Raw genomic sequence first — 18,028 nt, forward strand, 5'->3', positions numbered from 1 at the left:
GGCAATATTAAACACGTGCACGTCACTAGAATTTTCGCGGATCATTTCTTGCGTAATGTTCAGAGTATTAAAATTCTGCACGAGCATGTCCTGACAGGACCAGCAGCACGCGTGGGAATGCAACACAAACTAGGCATGCTCATATATATATATATATATAAAGAGAGAGAGAGAGAGAGAGAGAGAGAGAGAGAGAGAGAGAGAGAGAGAGAGAGAGAGAGAGAGAGAGAGAGAGAGACACACACACAAGGTGTGGGTTTAAATGCGTTTAAGTTTATAAGTTTAAAGCGGGACTGGGTGGTCTGTTTTTTTCCTCCACTGCTATTGCATGCCTATTCCAAGCGGTGGGATTTTAGTTTCTGCTTCGGGAAGTCGAATTTCTCGAGCACTAAATGACCAAGATGCGTCTTCGTCGGATCCGTCGGTATTGGTGGGCCCGTTGACCCGCGGCTGCAGTGCCCTCTAGAGGTAATGTCGGGTTAGTGCTAGAACACCAAGAGCTGCCACGCGGATTTCACATCGCATTATTCCCGATAGAAGCTCATTCTGTATTTAGCAGATACTTTGCTAGAAATTACTTTGAAAACAAACAAAAGTTGCCAAACCTCTCGCTTCAGTGCTATCTGAAAATTTCGCACGGACACTGGCACCTTAAATAATGTGAAAGAATGCTTTGACTGAAGTCAAAGACCTCAAGTAAATTGTGTATTTACAAACCACTTTTATTGATTTACTTTTATTGATTTAAAGAAAAAGAAAAAAAAAACACTATTTTAAGGAAGTGTAGAAATGCAGATGTTAAAAGGAAATGTCAGTATCAGTATAACTGAGGTGTGAAAATGACCGACATGCGAGAAATCTTTCAAGGAACATTTCAATGGAAGCGTGAAGACCCGTGAAATTCAACCCAGATTAAAAAACTGTAGCATCACAGTACCCCCTAGTGGTAAACACTACAAATCACAGTATTACATAATGCACTTTCCTTAGCCTCTTCTTTATTCAACGATAACTACTTAACATATTCCACCAAGACATAACAATAAATATAGAAGTTGCTGTACATATCACATTTTGTCAGCAGTAAAAGCTGTTCTATGTATGCAGTATTTACACTCCTTTTTAGGTATTTAAAAATGAACATGGTTTTCACTTTAGGCACATTTGTGTATCCTCTCGAAAAGATGAGAAGTGCAGAGATCTTAACACAAATAGTCAAGCTGTATTAGACCAGAGCTGGTGAGATGAGCCATCTTTGCCAAACACACGCACAAAAAAAAAATCCCTCACTAGAGACTTGGAAATTTCCAAATAGAAGTGGCCAACGTTTCATACTCTGTTCCAAAAATATAGCAGCTTCTAGCAACATTTAATATATTCCATTAATACTACTCAGTACATGTACAATACTATACAATCTTAAAATACTTAATATTACCATCATTTTATATTACATGTTCATAATAACTGTTACAGGCTGTGCACTACAGATCATATATACATGCCCATAGTCCCAACTGTCATCCACAGCGGGCAATGTTTGCAGTCTCTTCAGAATACACTTGAGGAAGTTCGGGCACAGAGAGTCCTACCATTCTGTCCTGTGTGGTGGTGGTACGAATCACGCTTGGACACATGTATTGTGAATGTCTCCCAAAGCAGATGAAGGGAGAACAGGTTTGTAAAACTGCAAAGCAGCACCGCCAGTTGTAAAACGACGACAGCTGATTTGACACGCGCAAGTTAGAAGGCTGGAATGATGGCAGCAGACATACAATGTTCAGACAAACAAAAGTGGAAGGGGCTTTCATTTACAGTGCTGTCTCATAGTGGGTGTGGGTGCTCAAAACACACCAAACACCTTCATGGTAATCAGCATAAGTCAACACACACAGAGCTCTCTAGATAGGAATGGCAAGTATAAGAAAGCATATTACATTCCTTCATTCATACAGAAATAATGCAAAGGAACCCCAAAATCAAAAACCAAAACATGGCTGCAAGAGCCATAACTGACCATAAAGACCACTAGACATTCTGCCTGTATACAAAGGGAATGCACCTGCAAGTGTCCTTAGAGAATAAGGTCGTAATATCGTTTCTCTCAAAAAAAAAATCAATACGTCAGTTTCAGGGATTTATCTTGGGCAAGGAGAACAGTATGGCTATATCAGGAAATGTCAGATTCAAACATGAGTCACAACCTCAGAAAAGGAGGTAGCTGGTGATTAACATTAATGGAATATTTCTAGGGATAGATAAGTAAAGCCTTTTAATGAACATGCACGGACCACTAATCAAATCCCTTCAAAAGTATAAAAACAATGCATTAAAAAATATCTTAGTCTAAGCAACAACACAAAACTTTTGAACTGGACAGCTGCCCGGAGTCAGGTAAGAATACAGCGTTAAGCTGTTTTGTTATAAACTGCTTAAATAAACAGCGACTTGCAAGCTGAATCAAAAATGCCATAAAATTACCAGGACTACTGCATAGAAACTTGTTTCCAACTCTTAGTGCTTAGTCCGCATCCCTACAGCTGACATTTTTGAGGAACCTTTAGCTTGTGCCAACCCTAACTGGTGTGCCACTCACAGTAACCATGTTAGGCTCAGTAATTCTATTAGCACCAATCGTCTGACCGGTAAAAACAGCATTGTAACATCACATCGCACCTTAACGCCAAGGCCGTGGCTACGACGTGGTGCAAAAGCCTCAGCACTGAAAGCACTCCAGAAAGCATCGACGAGCAATAAAGAAAGCCCTACAGTCATTTCTTTTACTGGATATGTAACTTTAAGGCTTGTTAACAGAAACACTCCGGTAAATAAGATGGACATCTCATTATAGCGTTAGTCTCTCACTGATCTTGGTAATCTCATGGCTCTTAATCCAAAATACAACAAATGCACATATAAACACCGGAGTTCTATTAGGTTAAAAAGAAGAAAGTGTTCTGAGCATTTCCACCAACAGTGACCATAGGAGCTACAAAGTCTGAACTTAAATCCACCTTACTGCACATTGCCCATTGAACCTGGTTTAACGTTGCAGACGCTCAAAAAACTTAAGGCCTTCTCCAGCCAATCAGGATTTTCTACAAGCCCACCTGAGGCCTTCTCCAGCCAATCAGGGTTTTCCACAAGCCCACCTGAGGCCTTTTCCAGCCAATCAGGGTTTTCCACAAGCCCACTTGAGGCCTTCTCCAGCCAATCAGGGTTTTCCACAAGCCCACCTTCACGTTTATCCTCCAGCTACAGCACACCTGATTCCACTTGTCATCAAGCCCTTGATCAAAAGCAATTAGGTATGCTGTGGCAAAACAGATGTCCCAGGGAAAACTTTGGTTGAAAACACTCAGGTTTGAAGCAAGAAACATAATATTGACAATAAAATCAAATCAAAAGAATGTGAAAATATTTGTAAAAATAAATAAATCCACAGGAAGGCTGGAGTTTTGTTCAGGGGTACTGATGGTGGAGACAGAGGGGTGTGGGGGTGTGTATTAGTCGCCCGGTTCGTTGTCTTTCACTCGCCGAGCCTCTGAGGGGTCACACAGTGCTGTCCTCCAGCAAGGGCTCGAAGTCCTCATCGCTGCCCGGCAGCGGGGTGTTGACGTGGGCGCCAGCCAGGCCACCGCTCAGCTTGCGCTCCTGGCATGTGCCTGCGGGCACTGACTGGTGCGAGGGGATGAAGAGTGCCACGATGAATGCTGCCAGCACTGTGCATGCGCCCAGCAAGAACGGAGGGCCCGGCACTACGAAACGCTGCCCAGCAAATGAGACAGACAGGGGAGGGGTTTTAAAAGTAAGTAACAGCAAGTTCTCTGAGCATTGGGCACACCTACCCTGCAGTTATTTGCTGCAGAGTTTCGAAACGCGGTCCTCAGGGCTCACCTGGCAGTTCCACGGTTTTGCTCCATCCAAGTTCCCAACGCATGAGGTTAGAGCAAAAATGTGGCACTGTCTGGTGGGCCTGGAGGACTGGGATATAGGCCAACTCATAGTGCCTATTATAGCATATAGCATCAGATATTAGTTAGCTAATCTGAATTCTAAGCCTGCCTTAAAAACTACTCTCCAGCTAAACACTTTTGTAGGCCTGCGCTACTGACTGGACAACTTCAGCATGAAATGCAGACTTCTCAACACTCTGATAGCAGAAAAGAATAAATGGAATTTCCCATCAAAACAACCATCATAGGACCAATTGGAAAACATGGACATGTTTTCACAAATGCAAATCAGATAACATGTCCAAGATATTGCTCCATTGATATTTCAAGACCCTGGAAGAAAGCTAACAGGGCTAACTCTGCTAATAATAAATGGAAGCCTGTTACAATTATTCAAGGTTTTACTTTTAGCTTTTAAACACTGGCTCAAGCATCCTCTATAAAGAGCTCAGGCAAGCCACTAACCTCACTGGGCATCTGAAGAGGGATGGCGTAGTCGGCCTGAATCGGTGCGATCCCACTCAGCTCGACGTCGAAGAGGAAGAAGATGAAGCCGTAGAGCGCCGGACCCAGTCCGTTACAGAGGCCTCGGATCCCCGTGATCATTCCCTGCACCAGCCCTTAGATAACGACATGCCCGCGTTAGTCAGCACGCGACGGCTCACTCTCCAGAGTCGGCCCGAATCGCGTAGCTAGCACCGTGGCCTCACCTTGCTGATCGGGGTCGGCACTGCGGGACACGAGCGCGCTGACTGCTGGGAAAGTGATGCTGGACATGGCAGCCACGGCCCCGGCTGCCCACATCATCCTGAAGCAGCAGACAGAGATTAGAACGATCAAAACCAGCAGATAAACGCACAGCGGCGTTTATCCGTTTGGGGGGGGGAGAAGTGACTGTACTGGTGATGTGCCGTAGAGGGTGATGGCCTGTAGAGCAAGCGTGACATACCAAGGCTCACTCCCAAGACCGTACCACGCCAGCTGGAGGATCTGGAACCCCAGTCCCAAAAGGATCGTGTTCTTGTTCCCGATGGTCCTCATTAGCAGAGTTAGGAAGAGAGTCTGTCAGGAGGTCAAGCACAAAACACTGTATCAATACATAACCAAACATGCAGATGTTTACCATTTTAATGTACATTATAAATAATTTATTTGTAGTTGCTAGGACTCCAACAGCACAATAAGGTGGAAAAGAACCTTCTATTGCTGTGTTAATGCTGTGTTAAACTAACAAATGTTGAATAACATTTGCATAACACAGAAATCAAAGAAAATTGCCATTTGTTCCAGTCTCCATCTTATGCTGCACAAAACCACATGCTACTTGAAAAATATCAAGCTATGTAGACAATGCCCTTGAATGCAAATGTGTTCCACTGTGCTGTTTGACAACTGAGACCAGTCAAGGAACTATAGATGTATTCATTGATCAGCAAATTCCTTACAAGTTTGTTTCCTCCTAACCATCCCTGTCCGAAAAGGTTTACTGAGTAGCATTATTTAAACGGATATCTGCCCATCTGTCATAACTTTGCTCAGACACTCTGGAGCTGAAAAAATGGCTTTGTCTGCTGGCAGAGTCAAAGGTTTACCAGTTATAAAAAGTTTTTACCAGTTAAGCTTTCGGCAATCCCTTTAATGAGCTACAACTCTGATACCATCCCAACTTATTAGAGGGCGGCTTTCTCAGACAATGAGGCAACAAAATCATTCCCATGCACGCCATACGATGCTGCAGAGAAATCTTTCAATTAAATACCTGAGCCAAGATGGAAAGGATTCCCACCACACCGATGAACACAGCAATTGTAGTTGGTGAGAAATTAATGACCTGTGAGGTGGAGAGAGAAAGAGAGGAAGAGCTGTGTCTCTGCACACAGGAGCCGTTGGATCAGCACCAAATGAGGTAGTTTTCACAAATAATGGCCTAATACTGAGCTAAATCGAGGCCAATGGAACCTAAGATTTTAATGACACAGCTCATAATCCATGAAAATAGGTAAACTGTGCAAGATCGAATTGTTATTCAGAGAAATCTAAATATTAGATGTTGCTTCCCTACAACCTGAAACGCGGAATTGTTTACGAGTTCTGCCTGGGTGAGAGACACCAAAAAACAAGGTACCATAATTGTTTTATCTGCTATATTTTATATATATATATATATATATATATATATATATATATATATATATATATATATATATATATATATATATATATATATATATATACATATATATATATATATACATATATATATATATATATATACATACACACACATACACACACACACACATAATATATATTATGTGTATATATATATATATATATATATATATATATATACACACATAATATATATTATGTGTATATATATATATATATATATATATATATATATATACACACATAATATATATTATGTGTATATATATATATATATATATATATATATATATATATATATATATATATATATATATATATATATATATATATATATATATATATGAATATGAGAGAGAGAGAGAGAGAGAGAGAGAGAGAGAGAGAGAGAGAGAGAGAGAGATGGTGAGAAGGTAAATAATAAGCACAGACTTGTAACCTGCTAATGAATTGGTGAGGTCTGAGACTTACCTGTCGTAAATAGAGGAAGAAGCTGGAGTATTGGCCTGCCTCAGGCAAGTAGGACAGAAATACTGTTATACAGATGAGCAGCACGGTAGTGTCCTTCCCCACTTTCCTCAAAGACTGCGACAAAGTTACAGATCAATACACTGCACACTGCTATCTCAGGTGCGACAAACTTGGCATGGTATCTGTACTAGAATGTGGTTCTTAGTGTTCCTGCCGTTCTTGCCCTTACAGCAAATGGGTCCGCCTGCTCCCAGGAGATAGGGGCTCCCCATGTGTTCAGTCTCATCTTGTCCGGCAGGGACTCAGGGACGGCGAGCAGTATGAAGCATATATCAGCCAGGGCTACGAGCGTTGCCACCAGGACCACCAGATTATCCCCATAGTTTGCCGACAGGTACGCCCCGATAGCAGGGCTAGTTACTAAGCTTGCTGCAAATGTAGCAGAGACCTAGACAAAGAGAAGCCAAGAGAATATAGGCTTATCAAATATCCATTTAAAGAAACCAAAGCTACTGAAAACAGAAAAAAACACCCTGTTGAAAACTGTGCTTGTTCAGGTCCAGCTAGACAGGTCAGATCTTTCTAAATGAACATGATACATAAACATAAATACCTTATAAAAGAACTGGGGATTACCCTTGTAATTACCCTTGTACTGAAACAGTCTACAATCTAAAAGAGTACTGAGGCAGTCCTTACAAGTCCATACGCCGTACTCCTCTCACGTTCCTCAGTAACATCTGCCACATATGCGAAGATGACAGAGAAGGTGACGGAGAAAGCCCCAGACACAGAAATCATGGCAAAGTACCACCTATCAACATAAAATTAATCATGACCAACCACATTATTAGACAGAAAAATATAGAGCCTCCTTAAAAAAAGCCCATGCACAACATTTAAGTGTAAAGAAGGATACAGACAGGTAGTAAGAAAGAAGTAATAAAGTGAGTGAGAGAGAGAAAGAGAGAAATGTACCAAGGGCTGAGCCTCATCAGAGGGATGGGAGCACAGGTGAAGAACACTGTGACCAACAGGAAGGATCTCCTGCCCCAGACATCTGATAAAGCACCAATTAATGGAGCACTCATGAAAGACAGCAGGCCCTGGTGACAAATCACACACCTTCAGCCAAGTTTGAATAAATTGGGACTGAGAGACACACACATAAATTAAGTCACACACTTAAAATTCACCTTCACTCCCTGAATGAGGCCGTTCATCAGGAACGTGTGCTGTGGGAATGTTTCATGTAAAACCTAAAGAAAAAAAAAACACGTATGTGTGTTGGCAAAGTGTAAACTACAATGTATGTAAGTAATGTGAGAGAGAAGGGAAGAGGAGGGTGAGACTTACAGTAAGCATTGGAGTTGTAAGCAGTCCCCAAGCAAAGAACTCAAGGAAGATGACAACAACTGCATGATAGACACTGGGCTTCCCAATTCCCTGCTGCATCTGAGACATGAACACCAATTATCAACAATTCAATGACAATTTGCATTACTCTGTAGGACTAAATACTCATATGCCATCTGTTTTGATAGTGAAATGATGACTTGTCTTTGGAGAACAGCTGTTGTGATTAACAACTGACAACCAAAGGTACTGCTGCAGTCTTGTCCCTAGCCTAACTGATCGAAAGCGCTGAAACGTTCAATCCTCAAAAAAGACTCATTTTTAGAAAATGGTCAAGGATTAGATACGTTAACGGTAAAGAACTTTGCATGCAAGTGAAAAATATTTATATGCCCGCAGTTTGAAATGTTATGACTTAAAACATAACGCCTGCTCAGCAAGAATGCAATGTCAACAGCATCACAGCCAACTTGTCTAGATAACTATGTCACGATGGGATGAAACGTAGCTAACTGGTTATTGTATGTATATTTAATTTTTAAATTGAATTCTTGATTTCATGAGGCAGTTGTTTCCCTGAAAACAAAAATAGCGCTCACACAGCAATGAGCTCATTGCTAACAGTGTGTTATGTAATACTGTGAACCCCTACCATGCTACTGCTGAAAGGACAGCGCATAATTAAAACATCCGTTATATTTTCGCCATCTTATTTTGAATGCCTTAAATAAATAACATTTTATTGAACATAACCGGACATCATCTGTAAATAAATCTTACAAGTGTCAGTTTTCTGACATACAGATAACCACCTAAGCTTGCCATTCTGAGCAAAGTTTCAAAATGGTGACCGGAGGGGGCTAGTTATCCAACCAGCTAGCTAGCGATCTAACGACATCCATTAACTTATGAATTGTAAACGTTCAAGTAATCACATGTTTATTCGTCAGTGCTTATAACAAGAATAAATAACATAGCTAGATATTATTTAAATATGTCCAAAATCTCCCAATACTTAACATGTCTACGCGTTAGCTAAGCTAGCTAGCTAGTATTTCCACGAGCTCAGCAACGGTAATAACGGATGAACGAGCAGCCGCACTGCTGCACGAGCCGACGATGTGGCGTTAGCTAACAGGCTAGCCAGCTACCTCAGCCCTACGTTATTAACTAACCTGGCTATTTAATCTATCAGTAACATCGGCAACACATCCTTGTAAGATTAAGAACCTGTTAAATTTGCTTACCGGGTTGTCATCGTTCATCATTATTCTCTTAACCAGCACGACACGGTTGGTCTGTTGAGGTTCTTTCCCCACCTGGGCCATCTCTTCACATCTTATATGAGCCACATAAAAACCATGTTGTGTGCATATCTTCGGTACTGCCGCTCCTTCCAGGATGACTCTTTGTTCAGCCCAGACAGGCTAATTAAAAATACAGATTTGTTACCGCTTCGGTAAATCACTTAAATAGAGGCTGTAAGTCGAGAAGGTTGAGGTAGCAATGAAGGTACAGTTTTAAATTCCGGATTATCACCCGGTAGACTGAGTCAAGATCTTTTCGGTGGTAACAGCGCACCCGTGCGACTGCAATAAACGGTCAACTATTGAGCAGCAGGCCAGAGATAGCGTGGGAGTTTTGTGAAGAGTTGCGTGAGCTAATCTATTCTTGTTCTGATTTTTTTCCCCCCATTTTAGAGTATGTTCCCAGGGTTATTCCAGATTAATGCCTGAAATCCTTCTGATGGGAGTTTAATTAAATCTGTGGGTAGGTGTAAATATTTAATATAAACAGACCCAAAAAATAAGATTACATTTTAAAATATTTTCCCCCTTTTTATAATTTTTTATACAGTGGAAGTTCACAGATGATGCTGACATACTGGCACATATTTGCAACTAGCATCTGTTATCAGGATTATTGCTATATCATCATGCATCAATGGGAATTTGCTTTTGCAACACTGGAAGATTATAGGGCAATAATTACTAGAGCAATTTCAAATGGTTGTGCAAATTAACTTTTTCCACCTGCTTGTGAGGTGACCGGAACAGCTTGTTTACCACTATCACTAAGCAACAGGTATTCTCATTTTACAGGCACACAAGAGATCTGTAAATGAATATGTTCCTATGAGCCACTGGGATGTCTATGACATGATGCATCCTTTTTGTTTTTTACTATTCAGACTACATTTTTAAAACAGTACATTGAGCAAAAAAGGATATAGGTTTAAGGGAATTCTCTTAGAACTCAAAATGGCACTAGCAAGTGGACATTGGGTTGAAAAGGAGATTGAAGGAGTGCCACCCAGTCCAAGGTGAGATAATATCTTTAAAGGAAAGTTTTGTTTTTAATTTAAAAATCTAATTTCCCCCTACCCCAAGCAGCTATGCTATGTTTGGTATTCAGTTTTTGCTTCTTTAGTTTTCCTCTGTAGCTACGAGGCTGCATTTCTGTAAAAGGTGCTTAGGCCCACTAAGTAGCATTTTGCAAAGTGCATTTCATCATCACACATTTCTCAAACAGGTCAAACGTGCTTGTGTTGTCTGTCAGTGTTTGACATGCTATTGTCTAACAGACATCACATAGCTAAAGATAGCCATGTTGAAGCTAGAATTTTGTTTGTACTTTGTTCATGTATACAAATAACATTAACCTCTGTCATACAGTGCAAGAAACCACATAAGCTATAAATGTATTTTTGACTATTGAGCAACTTGACATAAGGTGAGACAAATGTAAGATGACATGCAGTATGTTCTGTGTTACTTTGTGGGTATGAGCTTTTGTCAGTTAGTCATGTTAACCTCACAGTTTCTGAACAAAAATAAAGAAGTAAAGTTTGGACACAAACATTGAGCACCTTCAAACTGTTTTAGTAACACTTTGTTGTTTCAATAACACTAAACACACCTGCACATTAAACATTCCCATGTTTACATCCAGGCATGGGCACGCCATTGCATTGGCAGGAAACATTGCTTTCTTGTATGGAGGAGTGTCAACCATATACTCTGAGGCATGTAACACAGAACATCACTAATACATGTTATTACTTGAACACGTTTCAACATATGCATAACCATAACTATAATTGGTGAATTATATTTATTTGTATTCTCTTCAGGAAGCCAGATCTGTATATCTGAATGATTTTTACATGATTACAGGTAAACATTTGTGAATAAACAAATGTGACTGACCCTAGCAACTGCATTTTCATGTTTCAATTACTTGTTATTCAATATATAGCTTTCTTTTAAGATAAAGACAACAGAATAAATGGTGCACCTAATAAAAGCACAATTTAGTAGTCTGGGTGTGTACGAATGTCCACCAGATTAGTGGGACATGTGACAGGCAGAGACCTGGACCTAATGCATTTTGAACTGAAAATCACTCCCCATTTAGACTTTATATAAACATGAAGAAAAATAAATCAAAATAATTAGTTATTAACAGTGATTTTTTTTCTTTCTTTTTTTTTTTTTTAAAGTTACTCCCACTCGAATAACTTGGGAGATGATGCCTCAGAATGGAGTTGTACCCACAGAAAGAGAGGGGCACACACTTTGGTAAACATAAAAACATTATGAGTGTACATGCCTTACCTGTGACAATGTTAAAGCTCAGGTTTGTTGTTTCTTCTTCACAGTGTTGTCAAAGGAAAACTGTACTTATTTGGAGGTTCCAGCCATCCTCAAGCAGAAGAATGTCTCCCAGGGGTTTATTGTTTTGACATTGGTGAGCAGCTTTGTGTCTTGACAATACTATCAGAAAAAGGGTACTGTAACAAAGCTGCATGCCAGGCATTAAGGTAGACCGTCTGATAAAAGACCTTTATTCTGTGGAGGTCATACATAAAACTACTGGTTAACCAATGTGTTGTCGCTAATATATCTTTATTAGGGTGTGTCTATGAAGGTTTCATTCATCCAAGACATTGAGTTGTCCAGTAGCAGTAAGTCAATTGTTAAAATTATATGATAGTCATATAAGACCAGTGGTGTAAATTGGTGTGAAACTGCTGAGGTAAAGATTTTAGGTAGGTGCTATAAGTGCCTTTTAACTGAATCCCTTTGTTAGTGCCTCCCAGTTTGGTTATATTCAAGATTCAGGATTTAGCCTCTTTTCTCAAAGAGACACCATAAATGCAAAGGTTTTTTTTTTTCCTTCACTCTGCACTTTGTGTTTGTTTGTTTGTTGTTGTCATTGATGAGAATGTTGTTTTGTTTAGAAAAAAACAGTACTTTATTCATAGCACAATCTGGATTGTAGGCATAATTTACATTTACAGCATAATATTACTGTTTACATGTTTTAATATAACACTGGGCCTTCTCATACTCAGTGACACTGAGATGGGAGCAGCTGAAGACTGGTGGTGTAGCTTTGAAGTCTCTGAGACACAGCTCAGCAGCCTTGGGGGATAATATATATGTGTATGGAGGAATTCTGGATGGAAGACCTACAGACAATCTCATGATGTTCAACACAGGTCAGTAAAATAGACAGTTGTGTGTTTGGAATGCATAAGCTCCTCATCAGATAGAGATAAAGGGGTAGCCTACACAGGTTGACATGAATGCAGGTTAGCTCAAGCCTTAGTACAGTATATAGGATTAATGCAGTATACTTCAGTATAATTGCATTACAAAGAAGATGATCCTTTGGGAAGTTAGAGTTAGTGATGTTCTCAATATGTCCAAAGTTTTGCAAAATCTTTTTATTTAGTGTCAATGATTTGGACACCTATCAAAGCAACTGGAGCCCTACCATCTGCAAGGTAAAATCCCAAAGACAGCAGCTACGGTTCATAGACTCCAAGTTTTGAGCCAGACTGTATATCCTCTGTTAAAGGTAATCTGCATATGTTGAGTTTGTTTAGGTACATTATAATTCAAATCAGATTTATTAGCTACTTTGCAGTGCAATGTCCCACACTGGACACATTGGGTAATCAGTTCATTGGTACAGTGTGTGCAAGCCGTTGTCATGGCGTCCTGGCAGTGAGGATCATTTACTTAGTGACCTCATGTGAAAATGTAATCGGGGACCATCCATTTTCCATTCTGCCTCTATTTCTTGACTTTGGCTCAGAATTAGGGTCATCATTCCAGACACCACCATGCTGTCCCACTGCACTCCACAGTGTTTCCTTCCCATGTCACTATGAACATCTCTTTCGTAGATATAACCACACATGTGCTGTCGTCAATGAGCAGATCTTCTTGTTTGGTGGATGTGGAGGCGATGGGTCCTACCAACAAGACATTCACATTCTAAATACAGGTAAAATACAAGAAGTGAATGATTTGCCAGAGGTGCCATTCTTCTAACATCACAGACTTATTCTACATTAAAGTGTAAGGGAAGAGATTGATGTATGAAATGGCTCACTGATCATGTCCATATCAATAAACACTGGGAATTTGCTCAGTTCCAGACCAGATGCTTCCTGAATCTGTGGTACTTGACTTGACGCACTATGCTCTTCCATAGAGACCCTCAATTGGCAGAAATGTGATGTTAAGGGCGAGTCCCCCCTCTCCTGTGCTGGTCAGTCATTTACGGCTCACCATGACAAGGTCTGGAATATGGTCCATTCCCCTGTAAACCGCAAAAAAACTCGGCTCACATCAGGGTCGTGACCGTTGTCCTCATTTGCCTTTAATGATGGAAGTTAGTGATGCAACATACATATGCTGTTTGTTTAACATAGGATATTTACTTGTTTGGAGGGGCAGTCACCAGCACTGATGGAACTGTCTTTTCAAGCAATGAAATTCACAAGCTAAGCATTGGTAAGGCTCTGGAGATGTGCACTTAACTGTTGTGTTCAATGCTAACTGAGCAGTTGCCAAAGTGACTTCATTGGTCCGCCCTGTCTCATGCTCCCCCCAGCAAAGATGAAATGGAAGGTACCCTTGTATGTGGGAATTCCCCCATCAAGGCGCCATGGTCACACAGCCTTCATTCTTCACAGTCATGTAAGTTTTTTCACATGCATTTTTGAGTGTGTTGCAAAGCATGTATTAAACTTAAGTCAGAGGCACTTAGACCACCCACGATGTCAGAGTTCATAGGTGTTCATTCCAATCTGGCACAACAAAACCTGATTTAACTTATCGAGTACACCTCATTGAAAAAGAAAGATAGCTAATTAGATTGCATTGTACAGGGCTTAAAATAATACCCACAGGCTTGGCAGTCAGTGGATATTGTTGAATACAGCTGTCTTATTTTTCTTTTATAGATGTATGTGTTTGGAGGAAAAAATGAAGAACAGGAATTCAACGATTTGAAGATAATGAAATTAATCAATCCATCAGAGAGACAGCCAGGTAAGAGGCAATCACTATGCTACTGGCCAAACAGGAAATATCTGGCATCATTGTTGATTTCTTTATTCACATTTATTATATAGTCATGAAGGAGATTCTGTCTGAATTTGGACTTCAGGGAGTCAGTAATGGGTAGGCGACTTTTCAAAATCAAACCATACAGTTCAAACCATATAAATTGCTTTATCTGCTTTAGATTCATTACAAACCTTTAATGGCATCATGATAGTCATTAGAAGTAGCATGATGTCATTATCTGGAAGTGAAACCATAATCCTTCTTTTTTATGCAAATATGATCATGAAGATCTAGTTTCATTCTTAGTTTCATGTGGAAGCTCTCTTCTGTTATATAAATTGAATACACGTGTGCATTTTTTTAGCTTTGTGCCAACAAAAGTTCCCAACGTGAAGTATGAACTGAGTGAGCCTCCATTAACCATGAGGACAGAGAAATCAGAGTCAACACAGGTGACTACAGCTGTGATTGCTTGTAATAAGGAACTAGATAATGGTTTCTTATTACACCCCGATCAGCCACAACATTAAAACCATAAATGAAGTGAATAACATTAATTATCTCATTACAGTTGTATTTGTCAGGGGGCAGCAATCAAGAACAATCAGTTCTAATAGTTGATGTGTTGGACGCATAAAAAAAATGTGCAAGTGAAAGGATCTGAGAGACTTTGACAAGGGCCAAATTGTGATGGGTAGACAACGGAGCACCTCCAAAACAGCAGGTCTTTTGGGGTGTTCCTGATGTGCAGTGGTTAGTAACTACCAAAAGTGGTCCAAGGAAGGACAACTAGTGAACCTGCGACAGGGTGTGGGATGCCCAAGGCTCAAATTGCTGAAAAGGTTAATGCTGGCTATGATAGAAAGGTGTCATAACACACAATGCATCACAGCTTGTTGCACCGGGCATAGTTCCCATGCTGACCCATGTCCACTGTCAAAAGTGCCTACAATGAGCACATGAGAATCAAAGATGGACCATGAAACAATGGGAAAAGGTGGCCTGGTCTGATGAAATATGCTTTCTTTTATAACATTTGAGTGCCTGTGTGCATGTGTCACTTACCTGGGGAAGAGATGGTACCAGGATGTACTATGGGAAGAAGGCAAGGCAGCAGAGGCAGTTGGCATTGTTCTGCTGGGGCTGTTCTGCTGGGAAACCATGGATCTTGACATTCATGTGAATGTTGCTTTGATACATACAACCTACTTAAACATTGTTGCAGACCAAGTACATTCCTTCATGGCAATGGAATTCACTAAGGGCAGTGGCCTCTTTCAGCAGAATAATATGCCTTGTCACACTGCAAAAACTGTTCAGGAATAGTTTGAGGAACATGTCAAAGAGTTCAAGGTGTTGACTTGGCCTCCAAAATATCCAAATCACAATCCGATTGAGCATCTATGGGATGTGCTGGAAAAACAATTCTGATCCATGGAGGCCTCCATCGAGGAACTTACAGGACTTAAAGGATCTGCTGCTAACACCTTGGTACCAGATACCAGTTGACACCTTCAGAGGTCTTGCGGAGTCCATGCTGCTTTGATGGGTCAGAGCTGCTTTGGGTGGGGACCTACACAATCTACACAAGCACAAAAGCAAGTAGTTTTAATGTCATGACTGATCAGTGTGTGTATATGGGAGTCTGAAAGTGCTTTTCCTTGGTCTGCGCTCTTTACAGTATAATCTTAATTGCATCCTGAGCAGTATCAGCAATATTTTGATTTTGTCTCCATCAGGAAGACCAATTGAACATATTTTAAAACCAGTGCTTTGCATTGTCTAGATCACAGCTTTTCGGGATTTCACCATGGTTCGTGATGAGGCCGTGAACATGATCCAGAAAGCTTTTACAATTTTAGATGAGGAATTCCGAAAACTAGACAGGTACTGAATCAGATACAAATACACTGGGTGGATGACAAACTCAAGAAAAATAAATGAGACAGTTAATAGATTAGTAAGTATTTGGTGAGGAGACAAACTTAGTGAAATGTGAGATTTTCCTAAAAGGTTCATCCGTGTGCCAAACTACAAGTGAAGTAATATCTAGCAACTTGCAGATATTTTTTTTTTTGCTAATAAACTTTTTTTTTGTTTGGTTTTGTTTGTTTTCTTCTCTGGAAATAGGGAAAGGTTAGAGCTTTCACAAGCAGGAAAAGCACTGCAGTGTGAAAGACAGGCTTACGATGAATCTCACCAGAGGCAGACACAGGTGTGCTGTATTAATTTGTGTTCATCTGTGTAACTACGTACCTGAAACAACTTTACTTCTAATTATCCTGAACAAATAATTTTTACTTGATTAGCATTTTTCTCTCAAAACATACATTTTATATTTCGTATATTTTATATTTTGTTTATGTTGTCTTAATACAGTGGATGAAGGAAGTTGGGCTTGTGGTTCTTGTTGAACAGGAACTTCAGGAAATGCTGGAGAGGCACAAAGCTCAGAATGAGGCCTGGCTTCAAGCTCGAGCAGAGGAAAACGACAAGGAGAGGAAGGAGCTGTGTAAACTCAGGGTGTGTGACCACAAACAGTTCCTCAGTATACACTCAGGCCATGTTTCACAGGAGGGTTACTATTTATATGTTCCAACGTCTCACTAGGCAGACACATCTCTGCCCCAGTGAATATCCTACACCATACTTTGCTGAACCTCATACTTAACTAATTATCAATCATTTGTCAACAAAAGAATAAGAATGATGATAAATGGTGCAATGTACCAGTTCAAAAATAGTTTTAGCTAATATTCATTCTAATAAAGAATACCATAAACCAGTGACTGTGGTCAGGGGTCAATGTTCCTTATAGGAGGAAGTGCTTCATGAGCAGGAGAAGCTGAAAGAAGAGCAATGTAACATCCAAAAACGCAGTGAGCACCTCCTGTCCATTATGCAGCAGTTCAAAGGCATGTGAAGACACTGTCTCCATGGCAACCGAAGGAGAGGGGCCGAGTTTTGTTTTCCGTTGCACTTCTTTACTGTCATTTTTGTGTGTTTAGTTCTCATTCTGCATTTTAATCACAGTAGACATGCATGCACACACGGATCTTATATTTGCATAATTACTATTAGTTTTGTTGAACAGTAAATTTGCCTTATGTAACCAAACAAAAGTAGTCTGACAGTGTGTGTGTACTTCTGGCTGTACTGATGTGGAAACTACCTTTAAACCTCAGGATCCCCACACCCCAAAAAAATAAATGTAAAAATTTTTAATAAAAACCACATGGAAGAGGACATTGCTAATCAGTCAATCTCCCAAAGCTACATTATTGTACATTTAGTCTTCCATATATTTTTTCTTTGATCAAATCTTTTTATAAACACATAATAAAAACTGATCCTGCTAATAAATACATTTGTGGGGGGAAAAAAAAAAACAGTTCATGTTCCACAGTCACAAATAACCTTCAGGCAATTTCTTCAGGCATATTTTTTTGTGTGTTTAAGTATTAATAAATGGAATGATAAACCTGGTTCTATGAAATTAAAGATGATGTATTACCGTCAATGAACATGTTATGCTGTTGTTTTTGTTAGTTAGTGGATGTTTTCTAATTTTTTGTCTTGTCCAATCTGGGTGCAACGTTCTGTTACTAGTATGATCATTCATTTAAAATGTGTCACTTTATCTTTAGAAACATTTTCTACTGACTACAAATTTGCTACAAAATGGACTGTCAGAGAATTCTTCAC

General features: G+C 40.0%; 2 protein-coding genes across 3 annotated transcripts; one reads left to right on the top strand and one right to left on the bottom strand.

Moving 5' to 3' along the window:
* Positions 1-976: 976 nt before the first annotated feature.
* mfsd14ba (major facilitator superfamily domain containing 14Ba) lies at positions 977-9,530 on the bottom strand. 2 transcript variants are annotated; one of them, XM_027003504.2, is made up of 12 exons: positions 9,203-9,530; positions 7,956-8,048; positions 7,796-7,858; positions 7,578-7,705; positions 7,299-7,413; positions 6,829-7,047; positions 6,600-6,713; positions 5,716-5,787; positions 4,906-5,018; positions 4,667-4,764; positions 4,422-4,576; positions 977-3,768 (listed from the first exon to the last, which is right to left on the bottom strand). In XM_027003504.2, exons 1-12 carry the CDS (start codon positions 9,281-9,283, stop codon positions 3,553-3,555), a joined length of 1,467 nt encoding a protein of 488 aa, XP_026859305.1. In that variant the 5' UTR covers positions 9,284-9,530; the 3' UTR covers positions 977-3,552. The 2 variants fall into 2 exon arrangements, with proteins under 2 accessions (XP_026859305.1, XP_026859304.1); XM_027003503.2 differs by having other exon boundaries at positions 7,956-8,054.
* Positions 9,531-10,216: 686 nt separating this feature from the next.
* On the top strand, positions 10,217-17,246 carry zmp:0000001301 (tip elongation aberrant protein 1). Its single transcript, XM_027003428.2, has 18 exons — positions 10,217-10,278; positions 10,908-10,980; positions 11,089-11,131; positions 11,458-11,536; positions 11,617-11,705; positions 12,313-12,459; positions 12,696-12,747; positions 13,153-13,253; positions 13,464-13,549; positions 13,684-13,765; positions 13,866-13,951; positions 14,218-14,305; positions 14,389-14,437; positions 14,688-14,775; positions 16,110-16,210; positions 16,454-16,538; positions 16,742-16,846; positions 17,142-17,246. Exons 1-18 carry the CDS (start codon positions 10,217-10,219, stop codon positions 17,244-17,246), a joined length of 1,521 nt encoding a protein of 506 aa, XP_026859229.2.
* Positions 17,247-18,028: the final 782 nt, after the last annotated feature.

Source organism: Electrophorus electricus, chromosome 17, assembly GCF_013358815.1.
Source record: "Electrophorus electricus isolate fEleEle1 chromosome 17, fEleEle1.pri, whole genome shotgun sequence".
Taxonomy (NCBI): domain Eukaryota; kingdom Metazoa; phylum Chordata; class Actinopteri; order Gymnotiformes; family Gymnotidae; genus Electrophorus; species Electrophorus electricus.

Coding starts and splice junctions, on each gene's coding strand:
- zmp:0000001301 (XM_027003428.2), top strand. CDS start 10,217: ATGGCACTAGCAAGTGGACATTGGGTTGAAAAGGAGATTGAAGGAGTG. Junction 10,279..10,907: donor GGAGTGCCACCCAGTCCAAG/GTGAGATAATAT, acceptor GTTTACATCCAG/GCATGGGCACGCCATTGCAT. Junction 11,132..11,457: donor TGATTTTTACATGATTACAG/GTAAACATTTGT, acceptor TTTTTTTTAAAG/TTACTCCCACTCGAATAACT.
- mfsd14ba (XM_027003503.2), bottom strand. CDS start 9,283: ATGGCCCAGGTGGGGAAAGAACCTCAACAGACCAACCGTGTCGTGCTG. Junction 8,055..9,202: donor TGATGAACGATGACAACCCG/GTAAGCAAATTT, acceptor TTCATGTCTCAG/ATGCAGCAGGGAATTGGGAA. Junction 6,714..6,828: donor AGCAGGCGGACCCATTTGCT/GTAAGGGCAAGA, acceptor ACTTTGTCGCAG/TCTTTGAGGAAAGTGGGGAA.